General features: G+C 41.3%; 1 protein-coding gene across 1 annotated transcript in view; it reads right to left on the bottom strand.

Moving 5' to 3' along the window:
* LOC115223259 (protein O-mannosyl-transferase 1-like) overlaps nt 1-14,710 on the bottom strand; it is a 39,284-nt gene extending 24,574 nt beyond the window's left edge. Inside the window, exons 1-9 of the mRNA XM_036512139.1 lie at nt 14,163-14,710; nt 9,917-10,062; nt 7,603-7,706; nt 5,724-5,774; nt 3,607-3,753; nt 3,322-3,430; nt 2,302-2,367; nt 2,063-2,156; nt 1,322-1,477 (exon numbers count right to left, since the gene is read on the bottom strand). Coding sequence (XP_036368032.1) covers nt 1,322-1,477; nt 2,063-2,156; nt 2,302-2,367; nt 3,322-3,430; nt 3,607-3,753; nt 5,724-5,774; nt 7,603-7,706; nt 9,917-10,062; nt 14,163-14,255 — 966 coding nt within the window. The 5' untranslated portion in view covers nt 14,256-14,710. The remainder of the gene's footprint in view (nt 1-1,321; nt 1,478-2,062; nt 2,157-2,301; nt 2,368-3,321; nt 3,431-3,606; nt 3,754-5,723; nt 5,775-7,602; nt 7,707-9,916; nt 10,063-14,162) is intronic.
* Between the last annotated feature and the right edge of the window lie 1,620 nt (nt 14,711-16,330).

Genomic DNA, 16,330 nt, shown 5'->3' with positions numbered 1-16,330 from the left:
ACACTTCTTCCAACTCTCTAATACAACAGTAATACTATACAAGGGAGATTGCAAGAGGCAACAGGACATGACTATCATCATCACCATCACTGCCACATCACCAGAGACTTGATACTCTGCATTCCTTTGTGTGCACATCTTGGCAACAACAGTTCAATCCCCAGTCCAGATTGATCTGATGCTGTAGTTAAGGGTTTCAGAAGCATGGAATGAAACTGGGAGTTTTCTGTTTCACACCAGAAATTAAAGATGACTCTTCAAGTGAGAGGTGCCAATTGTTTCAGCCAACCAACTTCTCAACAGAATTCATCAATATTCATATCAGCAAGACAACCTTTACATGGTCATTAACCTTCTAGAAATAGCAGTCAAATTACCTTCAAATCATATACTATCACCATGTTGGCATACTATGTTAAAAATAAAAGGATGATATATTTGATAATTTAGTCCTAGATACATTAGGAAATAGACTTGATGGTCACAATTGGAATGTCTTCCATGAAAGATCTACTCCATCAGAGCTGAGGTAGGGTTGATCATCCACAACAAGAAGACTTGTCCTCCACAGCAGAAGTGTTGAGGCCACTCCCTGCTGATGAAGAGCATCGGCCTGCAAGAGCCCGGTGGTGGTGCCATGTAAAAAGCACTTGTGCCGGTGCCACTTACAAGTGCTTGTGCTGGTGTCACATTAAAAGCACCCATCATACACTGTAAAGCGGTTGTCATTAAGAAGGGCATCTAGCCACAGAAACCAAGCGAAACCAGACTGAAAGCTGGTGCAGCTCTCTGGCTTTCCAGCTCTGGTCAACCCATCCAACCTATGCCAACATGAAAATTGGATGTTTGAGGAGGATGATGATAATGATGATGAAAGATTTAAGTAGGCACAGGAGTAGCTGTGTGGTAAGTAGCTTGCTAACCAACCACATGGTTCCGGGTTCGGTCCCACTGCGTGGCATCTTGGGCAAGTGTCTTCTGCTATAGCCTCAGGCCGACCAAAGCCTTGTGAGTGGATTTGGTAGATGGAAACTGAAATAAGCCTGTCGTATATATATATATATATATATATGTATGTGTGTGTATATGTTTGTGTGTCTGTGTTTGTCCCTCTAGCATTGCTTGACAACCGATGCTGGTGTGTTTACATCCCTGTCTCTTAGCGGTTCGGCAAAAAAGACCGATAGAATAAGTACTGGGCTTATAAAGAATAAGTCCCGGGGTCGATTTGCTCGACAAAAGGCAGTGCTCCAGCATGGCCACAGTCAAATGACTGAAACAAGTAAAAGAGTAAAAGAGAGAGAGAGTATGTCTTACTTACCTCAAGGCTAGCCTGAAACGCACTGGTCATGACATTATCGTGGGGTCCAGCTTTGGTGAGAATGCTCAGATGTATGAAGAATATTCCAATGTAGAGGAATGCAGGAATTATAAACAGACACATGAAGCGTGCACAGAAATGTTGAACTAGGCACAACTGTTGGTTGGAGAGCAAAGATGGAAAGAAAATATTACTTTCAGAAGAGCAGAGACACACTGACACACATTTGCACACACACAAAGATTATGATTATTATTTAGTCTAGGTAAGGTTTCTTTTCTGGGTCATATATGTAGACAATGTGGAGGCGCAATGGCCCAGTGGTTAGGGCAGTGGACTCGTGGTTGGAGGATCGTGGCTTCAATTCCCAGACCGGGCGTTGTGTGTATTTATTGAATGAAAACACCTAAAAGCTCCATGAGGCTCCAGCAGAGGGTGATGGCAACCCCTGTTGTACTATTTCGCCACAACTTTCTCTCACTCTCTCTTCCTGTTTCTTGGTTAATGCTGCGATGGACTGGATTTGGTTGTCCCAAGGCTATAACCCAAGCTGCCACACAGAGGGACTGAACTCAGAACAATGCCGTTAGGAAGCAAGCTTCTTATGACACAGCCATGCCTGTTCATATCTAATTTCTTTATAGCTAACATTTCCACGATTACAGCCACCAAACCTCTTACACGCACGTAATATACCACACACCCACACACACAAAACCTTCAAAAAATAGAAGAACTCACGTCAGATTTGAGAATATCTGCTAACATTGACCAATAGTCTTTGAAAATTGACAGCAACACAAGGATGAATGTCATCAAACCAATATATTTGATGCTGCAAATCAAAGATAATTAATGGATTAGAACACTGAATCAAAGACGCATGGGGGTGGAAGGAAGAGGAGTGAGAAAGAAATGGAAAGGAAGGGAGAGGAAGAGAAAAACTGGGGGGAGAGAAAGAATATATGAAGAGAACATACCTGAATGCACACGTCAATGAAAGCCCAGTTATAGTCAACCATAACCACCACTGAAGATTAAATTCCCTGGAGGAAAAAAAAAGAAAATCAAAAGAAATCATGGTCAGTTCTTCGATAGAGTTACCAGAACAGTTATTGTTCCATCATAGACTAAGACTGAACATCAACCCTTTTGACGCCAAACTGCCTGAGACCATCCTTGGCTCTGTGATAAAAGTTTCCTGCTTCAAAGAATCTAAATGAAAACCACCCTTCATTTGCACCGTTTGACTAGGGACTGGAAAGCCAGGAGGTTGCACTGGGCTCCAATCTGATCTGGCAAGGTTTCTGAAACCGGATGCCCTTCCTAATGCCAACCACTTCAAGAATGTAGTGATTGCATTTTTTGTGTGCCGGTGGCACGGGCGACAGTCAGGCAACTTTGGCATGGACCATGTTCAAATGGTGCTTTTTATATGCCACCAGTATGGGAACCAGTCTGGCAACACTGGCATCAACCAAGCTCAAATGGTGCTGTGTCATCGGCAAAGATGCCAGTCAGTCGGTACTGGCATCAGCCATGACGATTTCACTTGACTCAACAGGTCTTCTCAAGCACAGCATATTGCCCAACGATTAAGAGACTGATTTCTTCAGTCAATGCACAGTGATTACTTACAAGCTTTAGGCTAATAAATATTTCGTTTTTGGATTTGGTTTGCAAGATTCTTTTATATGAGTTCGTGTGTTGAAACATATACTGTTGTGTCTGGGGAGAGTCATTCTCTTTTAGTACCTTATTATTTAACACACACACAGGTAAAATTTCCACTTATTTCTTATTTTTATTTTCCTAAAATTTTCGTTGCGTCTTGCAACCTTTTCAATAGTCTTGACTCTATAAGAAATAAGTGGAAATTTTACCGGTGAGTGTGTTAAATAATAAGGCACTAAAAGAGAATGACTCTCCCCAGACACAACTAATAAATGTGGTTATTATTTACAGAAAACGAAAGGTTAATTATGTTGGTAGAAACTTACTGTTCAGGCATGTGGTGGAACTTTAGAAAACAGAGCAGGGCCAATGCTATGAAGAAGAGAAGCATGCCTTCCATGAGGATGAAGCGAGACTGCACAAGGATGGCATTGTCTGAAAGATAAAGGAGTCATGTAAGAAGGGGAGGGTTTGTGTGATCATGAGTGTGATGGTCAGAAGATATTGTGAAGATGGCCAAAATACAATGCAAATTAAAACAAAAAAAAAAATGGCTTGGGAAATGTAAAAGAAGACAGTAGAAAGAACTGGTAAAAAGATAGAAGACTTACCAAATAACACAAAGCTTGCAGCTAAAAGTGCTGCCCATCGAGAGAGATGAAGTTCCACAACTATTTGGTAAACGAGCGGAACCAGAAGACTTCCTAATATGGCTGGTAGTAATCGCAACTGGCTGACTGGAACTGTCGATGGGTATTCTGGACAGAAGGAACAACAATAAATCATTATAGGTAATGGTGGTGGTAGTGGTGGGTAACCTCAACAGCCCCACTGAGGTTTTGCAGAGATGAGTGGCAGGTGGAGGAGGATATGACAGGCAGAAAGAGAGGGAACAGCCAAAGAGGGTATGGGGGAAGAGATACTGGGTGATGGACAGGGGTGGTGATGGGGTGGAAACCAGTAGAGTGGAGAGGGGGTAACAAACTGGGAGGGACGAGGGGGGGGTGCAGGCAGAAGGGGGAGCAATAAGCTCCACTTGTCACACACACACTCCAGTAATAATAAAACTGCCTCAATAAACTCCATCTGACCCTTACAAGCATGGAAAAGTGGATGCTAAATGATGATGAGGAGGAGGGGGGAGCAGGAGGAGGAGGATGGAGGAGATGGGTGGAGGATGGAGGAGGATGGAGGAGGACTGTCATCTAGAATCTAGAGAATACAAAGTGAGATTTGTCTCCGTCATTGTTGTTTGCTGAGAAGAGAAACTTTGATATAGATTAACTTTTTAGCATTCAGAGTCTCCTGACAGTTTGCTAGAAAAGACATGTGAAGCTAAGTAAAAGCATGTGGATGCCCTTGCAACTCTCTCCAGCTGAGTGTCCCTAGTCTTGCAGGGTCGTAGGTGCTGGTGATGGAACCAAGTCTAATTCAGGTGCAAACAAAGTAATAAATTTGTTTTGTTTGATTTCTTAAAGATTTTTTTTTCTTTTTGCACTCCTGTAGGCACAGGAGTGGCTGTGTGGTAAGTAGCTTTGCTTACCAGCCACATGGTTCCGGGTTCAGTCCCACTGCGTAGCACCTTGGCAAGTGTCTTCTACTATAGCCTCGGGCCGACCAAAGCCTTGTGAGTGGATTTGGCAGACGGAAACTGAAAGAAGCCCATCGTGTGTGTGTGTGTGTGTTTGTCCCCCCAACATTGCTTGACAGCCGATGCTAGTGTGTTTACGTTTCTGTAACTTAGCAGTTCGACAAAAGAGACTGATAGAATAGGTACTAGGCTTCCAAATAATAAGTCCTGGGGTCAGTTTGCTCCAGCATGGCCGCAGTCAAATGACTGAAACAAGTAAAAGAATAAAAGAAAAGGAATCATAAAAGAATATTTATTATATAGACACAGAGATGGTTGTGTACTAAGAAGTTTGATTCTTAACCACTTGATTCCAGGTTCAGTCCCACCTCATGGCATCTTGGGTGTCTTCGACTACAGCCTTGGGCCAACCAAAACCTTGTTAGTGGATTTGGTAGAGGGAAACTGAAGGAAGCATGTCAGGCATGGCTGTGTGGTAAGAAGATTGCTTCCCAACCACATGGTTCCAGGTTCGGTCTCACTGCGTGGCACCTTCGGTAAGTGTTTTCTACTATAGCCTCGGGCCGACCAAAGTCTTGAGTGGATTTGGTAGACGGAAACTGAAAGAAGCCCATCATATATATACATATATATGTATGTATGTATATGTATATAACTATACGTGCATGTCTTTCTGTCTGTGTGTTACCCCATCACCACTTGACAACTAGTGTTAGTGTGTTTCCATCCCCTGTAACTTAGTGGGTCAGCAAAAGAGACCAATAGAATAAGTATTGGGCTTAAAAAAGTAAGTCGTGGGGGTTGATTTGTTCAACTAAAAGCCTTCAAGGCTCCAGCATGACCACAGTCAAATGGCTAAAAGAATAAAAGAATATGTATACATGTGTGTGTGTGTGTGTATGTCTTAGGATGTCCCTCAAAACCACTTGACAACTGGTGTTGGTGTGTTTATGTCCCTGTAACTTAGCAGTTCAGCAAAGAGACTGAACAAGTACCAGGCTTAAAGAAGAATTAGTAAGTACTGGGGTTGATTCATTTGACTAAAGATTCTTCAAGAAAGTGCCCCAGCATGGCCACACTCTAATGATAGAAACAAGTAAAAGATTATATTGTTAGTAATGAGAGAAAAATATTTACCAGTTCCAATCCGATCAAAACTTAGGTTTCCCTGAAATCCTGTATAGTGACCTGGAAATAGAATTTAAAAATAAAAACAAAAATCATTGAAGTATTCTACATTAGAAAGAACTACAATGGGGTGCTTAAAAGTTCCTGGCTTTGGGTAAAAGAAAATACAGGCAGATCAGTTAATTATGATTTTATTCACCATATTCCCCTCTCAGATTCACACACTTATTGCAGTGGTCCTTCAGTTTTTCTAAGCCCTGCAAAAGAACTCAGAAGGTTGGGTCTCCATCTAAACTTTTCATAATACCCCTAAAAACAAGGAACTTTCCAGCACCCTCTTGTGTGTGTGTGTTGTGTATGTGTAATCGTTTGTTGAATATCTGCTTTCCATGTTGGCATGGATTGGACAGTTTGACATTGAGCTGTCCAGGCTCCAACTGTCTGTTGTGGCATGGTTCTATGGCCGGATGCCCTTCCTAACGCCAACAACTTAACAGAGTATGCCGGGTGCCTTTTACATGCCACCAGATTGGGTGTATTTATGGAGCACCGGCACAGGTGTGTTAACATAGCACCAGCACAGGTGCTTTTTAAGTGGCACTGGCACCTGAAAGGTCAAGCCCATATATGTGGAAGACAGCAATTTTACTCAGCTTGACATGTCTTAAGTACAGCAAATCACTACATCCTCCCAGTTCCAGTATCATTTCCCCATTGAGGCCCAGTATCCGCAGATCCTTTCTTACCACTTCGTCCCACATCTTCCTGGGTCTATACCTTCCACAGGTATCCTCCACAATTAGAGATTGGCACTTCTTTATGCAGCTATCCTCATCCATATGCTTTTCTTTTTTTTTCTATCAAGGCATCATCCAGTCAGGACGATTGCCTGGGCCAGCCTGACAACCTCTCTCCATCCCTTCCGATCATCCATTAGTGTTTTTAGGTCTTTAACTTGGCATCCAAAATCTTCTGCAAGCTGTTGCATATACATCTTCCATGGTCTTCCAGCCACTATGGTACCATGATTTGGTGTCCACAGTAACACATTACTCACAAGTTCTTCTTTACTTCTCCATCAGTGGCCAACAAACCTCAATCTCCACTTTCAGTGTCCATCTACCAAATCCACTCACAAAGCTTTGGTTGATCCAGGCCTAAAGTAGAGGACACTTGTCCACGGTGTCACACAGTGGTACTGAAAGCAAGACCACAAGACTGGGAAGCAAGCTTCTTCACCACACAGCCACACTGACTAACTTAATTTAGTGTTGTTTCAATAATGTGCAACAAGACTTCACAGTCTTAAAATACAGTGAGATCACAGGATGATGGCATTCTGGGTTCTCCGTCCAAGGAAAAACAGACAGGAGTGTCATGACTGGATTGCCTTGCATTGGGATCAACAGTGTAAACAATACTTTTCATAAATGCAAAGGGCATTCAAGATATTTGGCATGACTGTTTAGGCACCGGCATGGCTGTGTAGTAAGAAGTTTGCTTCCCAACCACATGATTCTAGGTTCAGTCCCACTGCATGACACCTTGAACAGATGTCTTCAACTATAAGCCTCAGGCCAACCAAAGCTTTTTGAGTGGATTTGGCAGATGGAAACTAAAAGACGCCTATCATGTGTATATGTTTATCTGTGTTTCTTCCCCACCATTGCTTGACAACCAGCGTTGGTTTGTTTACATCCCTGAAACTTAGCAGTTTGGCAAAAGAGGCCAACAGAATACATACCAGGCTTTAAAAAATAAGTATCGAGGTATTTTTTAGCAATTTCTTCATGGCAGGGACACCAGCATGCTCTCCCCCACCCCACCCAGTCTAAAGACTGGAACAAGTAAAAGAGAAAAAAGAATAAAAGAAAATATTTGTATTTACCTGCCAGTGTTAACAACAGCTTCCCCAGGGGAGGATGGATGTCGAAGAAAAATATATTTTGGAGATACAATGAAACGAATTTAGCGAAATGAAGCTCATCGAACCTGAAGAGAAAATTAAGAGAGACTTCAATTAAAAGCTTAATTACAAGTGCATGAAATACTGATCTCAAGGCCAGCAATTTTGGGGAAGGGGTTAAGTCAATTACATCAACCCCAGTACTTGACTGCTACTTCTTTTTATTAACCCTGAGAGCTTTGAAAAAATAACTTAAAATCGAACAACACTCTTCAAAACTTGCACTAAGAATAAGCACAAGGTAAAATTACTACCTGCTTTTATAGCAAGTTGATGCAGGTAGTTTATCCAGCCCCCTCCGACTTTTAGTTCATGCAACTGAAAAAAACTGCATTATTTATGGGATGACCCAATATATATATCTTTTTGTCTTGCAAGTTACTTGGTGACCCTATCAGTGCAAGTACCACTTAAAAGCACGCGGTCCATACTGTAAAGTGGTTGGTGTTTGGAAGAGCATCCAGCTGTAAAAATCCTGTCAAAACAGTTGCAGAAGTCTGGTGCAGGCTTCTGCCAGGCTAGCTCTTGTGAAACCATTCCACCCATGCTAGAATGGAAGGCGGACATTAAGCAATGATGAAGATGATGATATATGGTGGTGGCTGCCCCCTTGTTATCGAGTATGGCCATTGCACGAAGCTTAATCAATGTTGTTATCGTGCAATGTCTGTGCAAGAAGACTTTTTTTAAAGTGAGGAAAAGCTGTACACTGAGTCAATCCCACTCACTAAGCAACAGCAGCCATAATCCAAAAAGAAAAACAAGTCAACATCATCGGTAACCACTGAGCCGCAGATTTTATGTCGGAGTTATCCAAGTTACCTTCTCCTGGAAGGATGCCCTAACAAAGGCAAGGAGTCCTTCACGCCCAATGGTTTAACCGTGTGATCGGGTATTCAGTCCAATTATTTCTATGTCCCCGCGCATGATACAGCCTTAAGACATTTATTGGATGGCAGTTGACTCTCAAGAGTTCCTTCGCCCTTTGACGGGTTTTGTTTTTCATCCCGCAGGGTGTCCAATAAACACCCTCCTCACCAAGCAAGCTTGGTGGGGTTGCCAGTTTAGTCGCCGACAACCCGATCATGCAACAGGTTGTACTGGGTTATATGTTACCAGTAGCACTCGAAAGTGACCTAACATAAGATGATGATATATAGATATATATATATATATATACACACACTGTATATATATATATATATATATATATTATATATACATACACACACACACACACTGTATGTGTGTATGTATATATATATATATATATATATATATATATATATATTATATATACATACACACACACACATACATACATACATACAACCACGTTACAGTGTGTGCTGGGTCTTTTTGACATGCCACAGCTCAAGCACTTTTATGTGGAACTAGAAAGAGTACTGTTTATGTGGAACCAGCACACGACTCTTGCTTGTGAAGAGGATTGGCCTGCTAGAGACATGTGCCAGTGCCACGTTAAAAGCATCCCAGCATACACTGTAAAGTGGTTGGTGTTAGGAAGGGCATCCAGCTGTAGAGACCAAATCAGATTGAAACTGGATGCAGCTCTCCAGCTTCCAAGCTCTGACCAAACCATCAAACCGTCCAACCCATGCCAGCATGGAAAATGGACCTTAAAGGATGATGGTGATGATACATATACGCACATAGGCGCAGGAGTGGCTGTGTGGTAAGTAGCTTGCTAACCAACCACATGGTTCCGGGTTCAGTCCCACTGCATGGCATCTTGGGCAAGTGTCTTCTGCTATAGCCCCTGGCCGACCAATGCCTGTGAGTGGATTTAGTAGACGGAAACTGAAAGAAGCCTGTTGTGTATGTATATATATATATATATATATATTATATATATATATATATATATGCGTGTGTGTGTTTGTGTCTGTGTTTGTCCCCTAGCATTGTTTGACAACCGATGCTGGTGTGTTTACGTCCCTGTCACTTAGCGGTTCAGCAAAAGAGACCGATAGAATAAGTACTGGGCTTACAAAGAATAAGTCCCGGGGTCGATTTGCTCGACTAAAGGCGGTGCTCCAGCATGGCCGCAGTCAAATGACTGAAACAAGTAAAAGAGTACATACACTCATGTTTTGGGTTCTATTTTCTTGTTTGTATCACCAAACCTACCTGTCAATCTAAATATTCCTTTACCCACTGGGAGAGAGGAAAAGATGCAAGAGAGAGAGAGACATGAATTTCACAAGGTACTCACACAACAGCACGAGGAAGTCCAATCTGCCATGTTCTTGTAGCCCAAGCACCAATGAATAAGAAAATCTGGACCAAATCTAGTTCCAACTTGACAGAGAATGGTTTCTGTTCTTTCTTTGTAGACTTTCCCTCAGGAGCTCCATCACCCTAAATGAGCAGGTAAAAAAAAAAAAAAAGGAAAACTCAGACTTCCTTCCATGCTGGTGATCAATTAAAATGTGTATTGATCAGTTTTAAATATCTACATAACAAACAGCTGGTTGGTTGGTCCATTTCTCCAGAGCTACTTTATATTGTATAGTGAGAGAGGGAGAAAGAGTAAAAGAGACAGTGAGAGTTAAAATAAGAGGTGCAGGATGAGTACACATACCAGTCTTGGTGGCAGGAGGAGAGGGAGGAGAGGGAGAAAATGGCAGCTTTTATGAGAGGAGTTATACAAATGACAAAGCAATAAATATTTTTCTTTGGAAACTTAGCTTTTATTTTGTATAAGCACTAAATTACTTTTTCTCTCTTAGCTTTTATTTTGTATAAGCACTAAATTACTTTTTCGCTCTTAGCTTTTATTTTGTATAAGCACTAAATTACTTTTTCTCTTTCGTAGAGGCACAGGGGTCGAAGTTTGCAGGGAAGGGAGCAAGTTTATTATATTGACCCCAGTGCTCAGCTGGTATTTATTTTATCAATCCTGAAAGGATGAAAGGCAAAGCTGAACTCAGGGCATTAAACCTTGAAGAACTACCACAAGGCATTTTGTCCAGCTCACCAAATTATAATTATTGTAAAATATATATATATTAGCAACAAAACAATGATGATGATAAGACAGTATTAATATCAAAGAGTAATATTTATCCCTACTTAAACGTGGATGTTCTGTTAAAACAGACCATACTACGATAATTACCACAAGAGAAACCTTCATATTGGCTTTTGGTGCAAAATGCACACTTGTTTATATTGCTAGTGGGGAGATAAGTCCTGTCACCTCCAGCACTGAGACTACATGATTTCAACCTTCCTTGGTCTTGTCAATGGTGGACACTTGACTGCTAGAGACAGCAGTGATTCATCTCCCTGCCAACAATATATAGATTAACAGTGCCAGAACAGGCGCTAGAGTGGCAATTAGCTAGTGAGCTTGTTAAAAAAATATATTTGTTAGCAACAAAGGCAGTATTAATACTGAGAGATAATTATTTCTTTACTGCCCACAAGGGGCTATTTCTGTCTACCAAATCCACTCACAAGGTTTTGGTCAGTCTGAGGCTATAGTAGAAGACACTTGCTCAAGGTTCCACACAGTGGGACCCTCTGTACTTGGTTTTTGTTGACTTGGAGAAAGCCTTTGACAAGGTCCCCCAATCCATTATCTGGTGAGCGATACAGAAACTAGGGATAGATGAGTGGTTGGTAAGAGATGCATAGGACCTGTACAAGGATGCTGTCAGTAAGGTGAGGATTGTCAACGCATACAGTGTAGAGTTCCACATAGAAGTAGGGGTTCACCAAGGATCAGTCCTCAGCCACCTCTGTCGTCTTTGGAATGGTTTCTATGGCTGGATGCCCTTCACTCATGCCAACCACTTTACAATGTCTACTGGGTAACTTTTTGTGCTACCAACACAGGTGAGGTCACCAGGTAACTTGCATGACAAGGAAATACTGTAGAAAGAAAAAGATTAAAAAATGCAAAAGGAAAACTTCCTTTGACTTAAAGGGATATAGGGATATTGAGAGGTGATTGTATGGCCAGGTGTTGAGGGGCTAAAAAGTGCAACAGGCAACAGCCCAGGTGTGCTGCTGTAGAAGTGATACATAGCTACCTTGCATTCTATAGGGACGGATGGTAGTAAGTGGCAGTGTTAAACCAGAGTAGTGCTTTAGGACTACCATTCACACTAGAGATACCCAAACGGTTCAGATATTGTCAAACAAGGTGGAATGTCAGGCCTAACACTTAGACTTCAGTAGGAACACACTAAGAGGAATGATTTAATTATGTAAATGACAGCTGTTCCCAGTACAACTTGTGTCTATTATACGAGTGAAAAGAAACAGTTCTGACAGCTATAGCCTAGCAACTGATTCTGGATTTACAACAAAAGTGTCTAAGTGTACCTGAGAAAGTGTTTTTTTTTTTAACAATGAAACTCAGAACCTTATTAATTATGCAAGTTAATAAATGAGGTTATTCCCATGATAAAACCTTGATGGTTATACTCATAACTTATTAAAAAAACAGGATTTTTTCCGTTTTGTTGTTGTTTTTGTTTACCTTGCATATAACCATCTCTTTTCTTTTTTTACAGGTATAGTGTACCTAAGACTACAGTATCCAATGCGTCCATTTCTTTTAAGGTAGGATGTTATTTGAGGAAAATTTAACTACTATTTCTAGTAGGCCATGTAATTGCTTAGACATTCAATCATTGACTCTTGTACACTATAAAATAAAGAGCCATTGCCCATTGTTTTCTCAGAGGCTCCTAGACTAGGAAATAGAAATAGCTGAGTAAGGTTCATAAGGATAATTTTTTTGCAGATCCTGCTGACCATTTTTACCATCTCTTAAACAAGAAACTGCTCTGCACACTTCTCTCATATTTTAACCCCTTATCAATCCAGTAGACTTTAACTTGTGTGTATTTATGTGTATATCATCAACATCATCTAACATCCATGTTCCATGCTGGCACAGGTTGGACAGTTCAACAGGATCCGATCTATCCAAGGACTGCATCAAACCCCAGAGTCTGCTTTGGCATGGTTTTTATAGCTGGATGCCTTTCTTAATGCTAACCACTTTACAAAGATTAGGCAGGGTTTTTTTTTTTTTGTGTGCTACCTGCACAGCCACCACAAGTCTCAGAGACCCTGAAAAGCTTCATAGGCATGTTGAAGTCTTGTGCTGGCTTTCTTTTAGAAAAGACTGCCAGCAGAATTCTGGTTTACACCCCACAACCCATTGTAACAGTTTTATTTTTTGGAATTCTCAAAAAATTTTTGAGAATTTATGTTCTATACATAGGAATTCATAAGATTATGAAAAAAAAAAAAATTTTTTTAATTTTTTTACACCCAGCACCCCATATTCTAAAATTTCCACTTTTTCCAATTAAATGTGTTTATAGTGAAAAAAAAAAATATTGAAAAATATCAATACATGTCAGAGTGACAAAAGACGAGGAAGAAATCAGGTGGTCGTGAGATGTGCTAAAAATAACAACTAAATCGCCCTTAAATCACATACAAAAAATTTTCTGGGAAATTTTGCATAATAATATGAATTCCTGTGTGTAGAACACAAATTCGCAAAAATTCTCTGAAAATTCCGTTGACATCCCAAATCATTTGTCCCCCCCCCCCCCAAAGTGACACTTTGAAAAACGTCAGCATCTTCTTTTAATAAGGCCAAACTTAATTTTTGCGGCATTCTTACGAAAGAATGCCAATTTTACTTGTATACGAAGTACCAGTTTTTTTCAAGGGAACACTTCAACTGACTATACACCAGCTCCTACAAATGTATGGTTACCTTTATACCATTTGCGATCGTGGGTGAGATTCCTAGTTAATTCGCGAAACGAGAGAACTCCTACGAAGTCGTTCGACCTACAAGAAACAGCAGCCAAATTTCCTGCAAAACACATCCAGCCATATTTTTTGAAAACTTTATGTGTTCGTCCGATTTGCTAGAAATAGAAGCCAAATATCTGCTTCAAAACACACCCATATCCAACCATGTTAGAAAAAAAATGTCTACGTGCTCGTGGTGTCTGCAAAAAATAGTAGCCAAATCTCCCTCAAAACCCATCCAACCATGTTGAAAAGAGAATTTCAGGTCTTCGTAGTAATTGTTAGAAATAGCAGCCAAATCTGCTGCAAAACCCACCCAGCCGTGTTAAAAAGAGAACTATGTGTCCATGGTATTGCAAGAAATAGTAGCCAAATCTCCCTCAAAATACAACTAGTCATATTAAAAAGAGACCACCTATGTACTTGTGATACATGCAACAGATAGCGGCCAAATCTCCTCCTTTGAGCCGCATACTACCGTCTTACAAAGAGAGCTACGTGCTCGCTTGACCTGCATGAAATAGCAGCCAAGCCGCTGGATGATGTAACCGTAAATACATTGTGTGTGGAGGGGGGCAGTTAGAGAGGTCAGGACTTGGAAAACGTTGGTCAACCGTTTACTCAGTGAGGGTTGCCTCGGAGCAAAATAACATTAATAGTTACATTACCTGGTCACGTTCTTTGGGTAAGGCACAAGACTTGGCTTTTATGTTTTGTAACTGTTCGTATCGTTCTGTATTTCCCTCCACAGTCGCAGACATGGTTCATGGAGAAGTGAAATAAATATATATATATAAATAAAGCTATTAAATAAAAGAAATTTCGAAAAGAACGAGATAACTTTGACTAGTTCTACCTCCTCCTCATGTTGGTTTGTTTTGAAAACCGCCTCATTCGTTCATTTTTCGGGGCTTTTTTTTTACAATTAAACAAGAAAAACAACAAAAAAATAGCTCAATTGATAAACAACTACGAATAATGTGGTTATATGATGAAGTTTAAGAATTATGGGAAACTTCTGAACTCTGTATAACAAGTGTGCGTGTTGCTGCTATGCGGTCGCAATGAATTAAACTAATGGCTGGGAAACAAGAAACACTTCAGCTGGTTTCTAACGACTACATTAAAAGACAGACAACTATTTTATAGCCGCAGCTTTCGTATCCGAAAAACTCAACATTTTCGAAATTCTTTTCTTGTACTTTTTCTGTTCCTTGCAACAACAACTACTCTCTCTCTCTCTCTCTCTCTCTCTCTCCTCTCTCTCTCTCTCTCTCTCTCTCTTTTTCACTTTCTCTTGCTACGTTGCTATGTTGATGTCATTCTATAGGGTGACATCCTTTTCTTTTCTAGGCACAAGGCCCGAAATTTTGGGGAAGGGTGCCAGTCGATTAGATCGACCTCAGTACACAACTGGTACTTAATTTATCGACCCCGAAAGGATGACAGGCAAAGTCGACCTCGCCGGAATTTGAACTCAGAACGTAGCGGCAGACGAAATACCTATTTCTTTACTACCCACAAGGGGCTAAACACAGAGAGGACAAACAAGGACAGACAAACGGATTAAGTCGATTATATCGACTCCAGTGCGAAACTGGTACTTATTTAATCGACCCCGAAAGGATGAAAGGCAAAGTCGACCTCGGCGGAATTTGAACTCAGAACGTAACGGCAGACGAAATATCTATTTCTTTACTACCCACAAGGGGCTAAACACAGAGAGGACAAACAAGGACAGACAAACGGATTAAGTCGATTACATCGACCCAGTGCGTAACTGGTACTTAATTTATCGACCCCGAAAGATGAAAGGCAAAGTCGACCTCGGCGGAATTTGAACTCAGAACGTAATGGCAGACGAAATACGGCTACGCATATCGCCCGGCGTGCTAACGTTTCTGCCAGGCAAAAAGTGATACAGAATGTCATTTAGCGGAATACGAGAACCGGTTCCTTGTCTCAGTAGTGTGTGTGGAAAGAAAGATGAATGGAGGAGGGATGGGGGAAATGATGTGGTCAATCGGTGTACTATGAATAGCAGCCGACGAGGGCGTTCGCAAGAGGTCACCCGATGTGATTACTCGATATGCTAGAAATAGCAGCCAACGAAGATGGATGAATGTGAGGGGCTTCTTTCAGTTTCCGTCAACCAAATCCACTCGCAAGATTTTGGTCAAGCCGGGACTATAGAAGAGACTTGCCCAAGGTGCCATGTAGTGAGACTGAACCCGAGACCATATGGGTGAGAAGCAAACTTCTTATCACACAGCCACTCCTGCGCCTGTAGTTGTGTAACAAAATAAATGTCCGCGAGATACGGTGCACCAAACAGTACAGCCATCTTTGGTCTTGGGCGTACGTTTAAGACACTCTGTCTGTTGTCCTTTTTAGCGACAGTACTCTCTGGTACTGGACGCAAACACGCGCGCGCACACACACACGTACAGAAATATACCCATAACAGGCGCAGGCGTGGTTGTGCGGTAAGAAGCTGGTTGAGGGTTCAATCCCACAGCGTGGCACCTTGGGCAGGTGTTTTCTACTACAGCTTCGGGATGACCAAAGCCTTAAGAGGGGATTTGGTAGACGGAAACTGAAAAGAAGCCCGATGTATGTGTGTGTGTATTTCTCCCTTGATAAGTGGTGTTCATTTGTTTAAGTCCTCCATGACCTAGCGGTTCGGCAAAAAGAGAGACTGATACAATAAGTACCCGGCCTCAAAAAATATGTACTGGGGTTGAGTCATTCTTCAAGGCTGTGCCCCAGCATGACCGCAGTCTAATAACTGAAACAGATAAAAGGTAAGAGAAAAAGATACACATAGAGAATGAGA

The sequence above is a fragment of the Octopus sinensis genome, linkage group LG22, assembly GCF_006345805.1.
Source record: "Octopus sinensis linkage group LG22, ASM634580v1, whole genome shotgun sequence".
NCBI lineage: Eukaryota > Metazoa > Mollusca > Cephalopoda > Octopoda > Octopodidae > Octopus > Octopus sinensis.
This window is presented reverse-complemented; position numbering and strand designations above follow the sequence as displayed.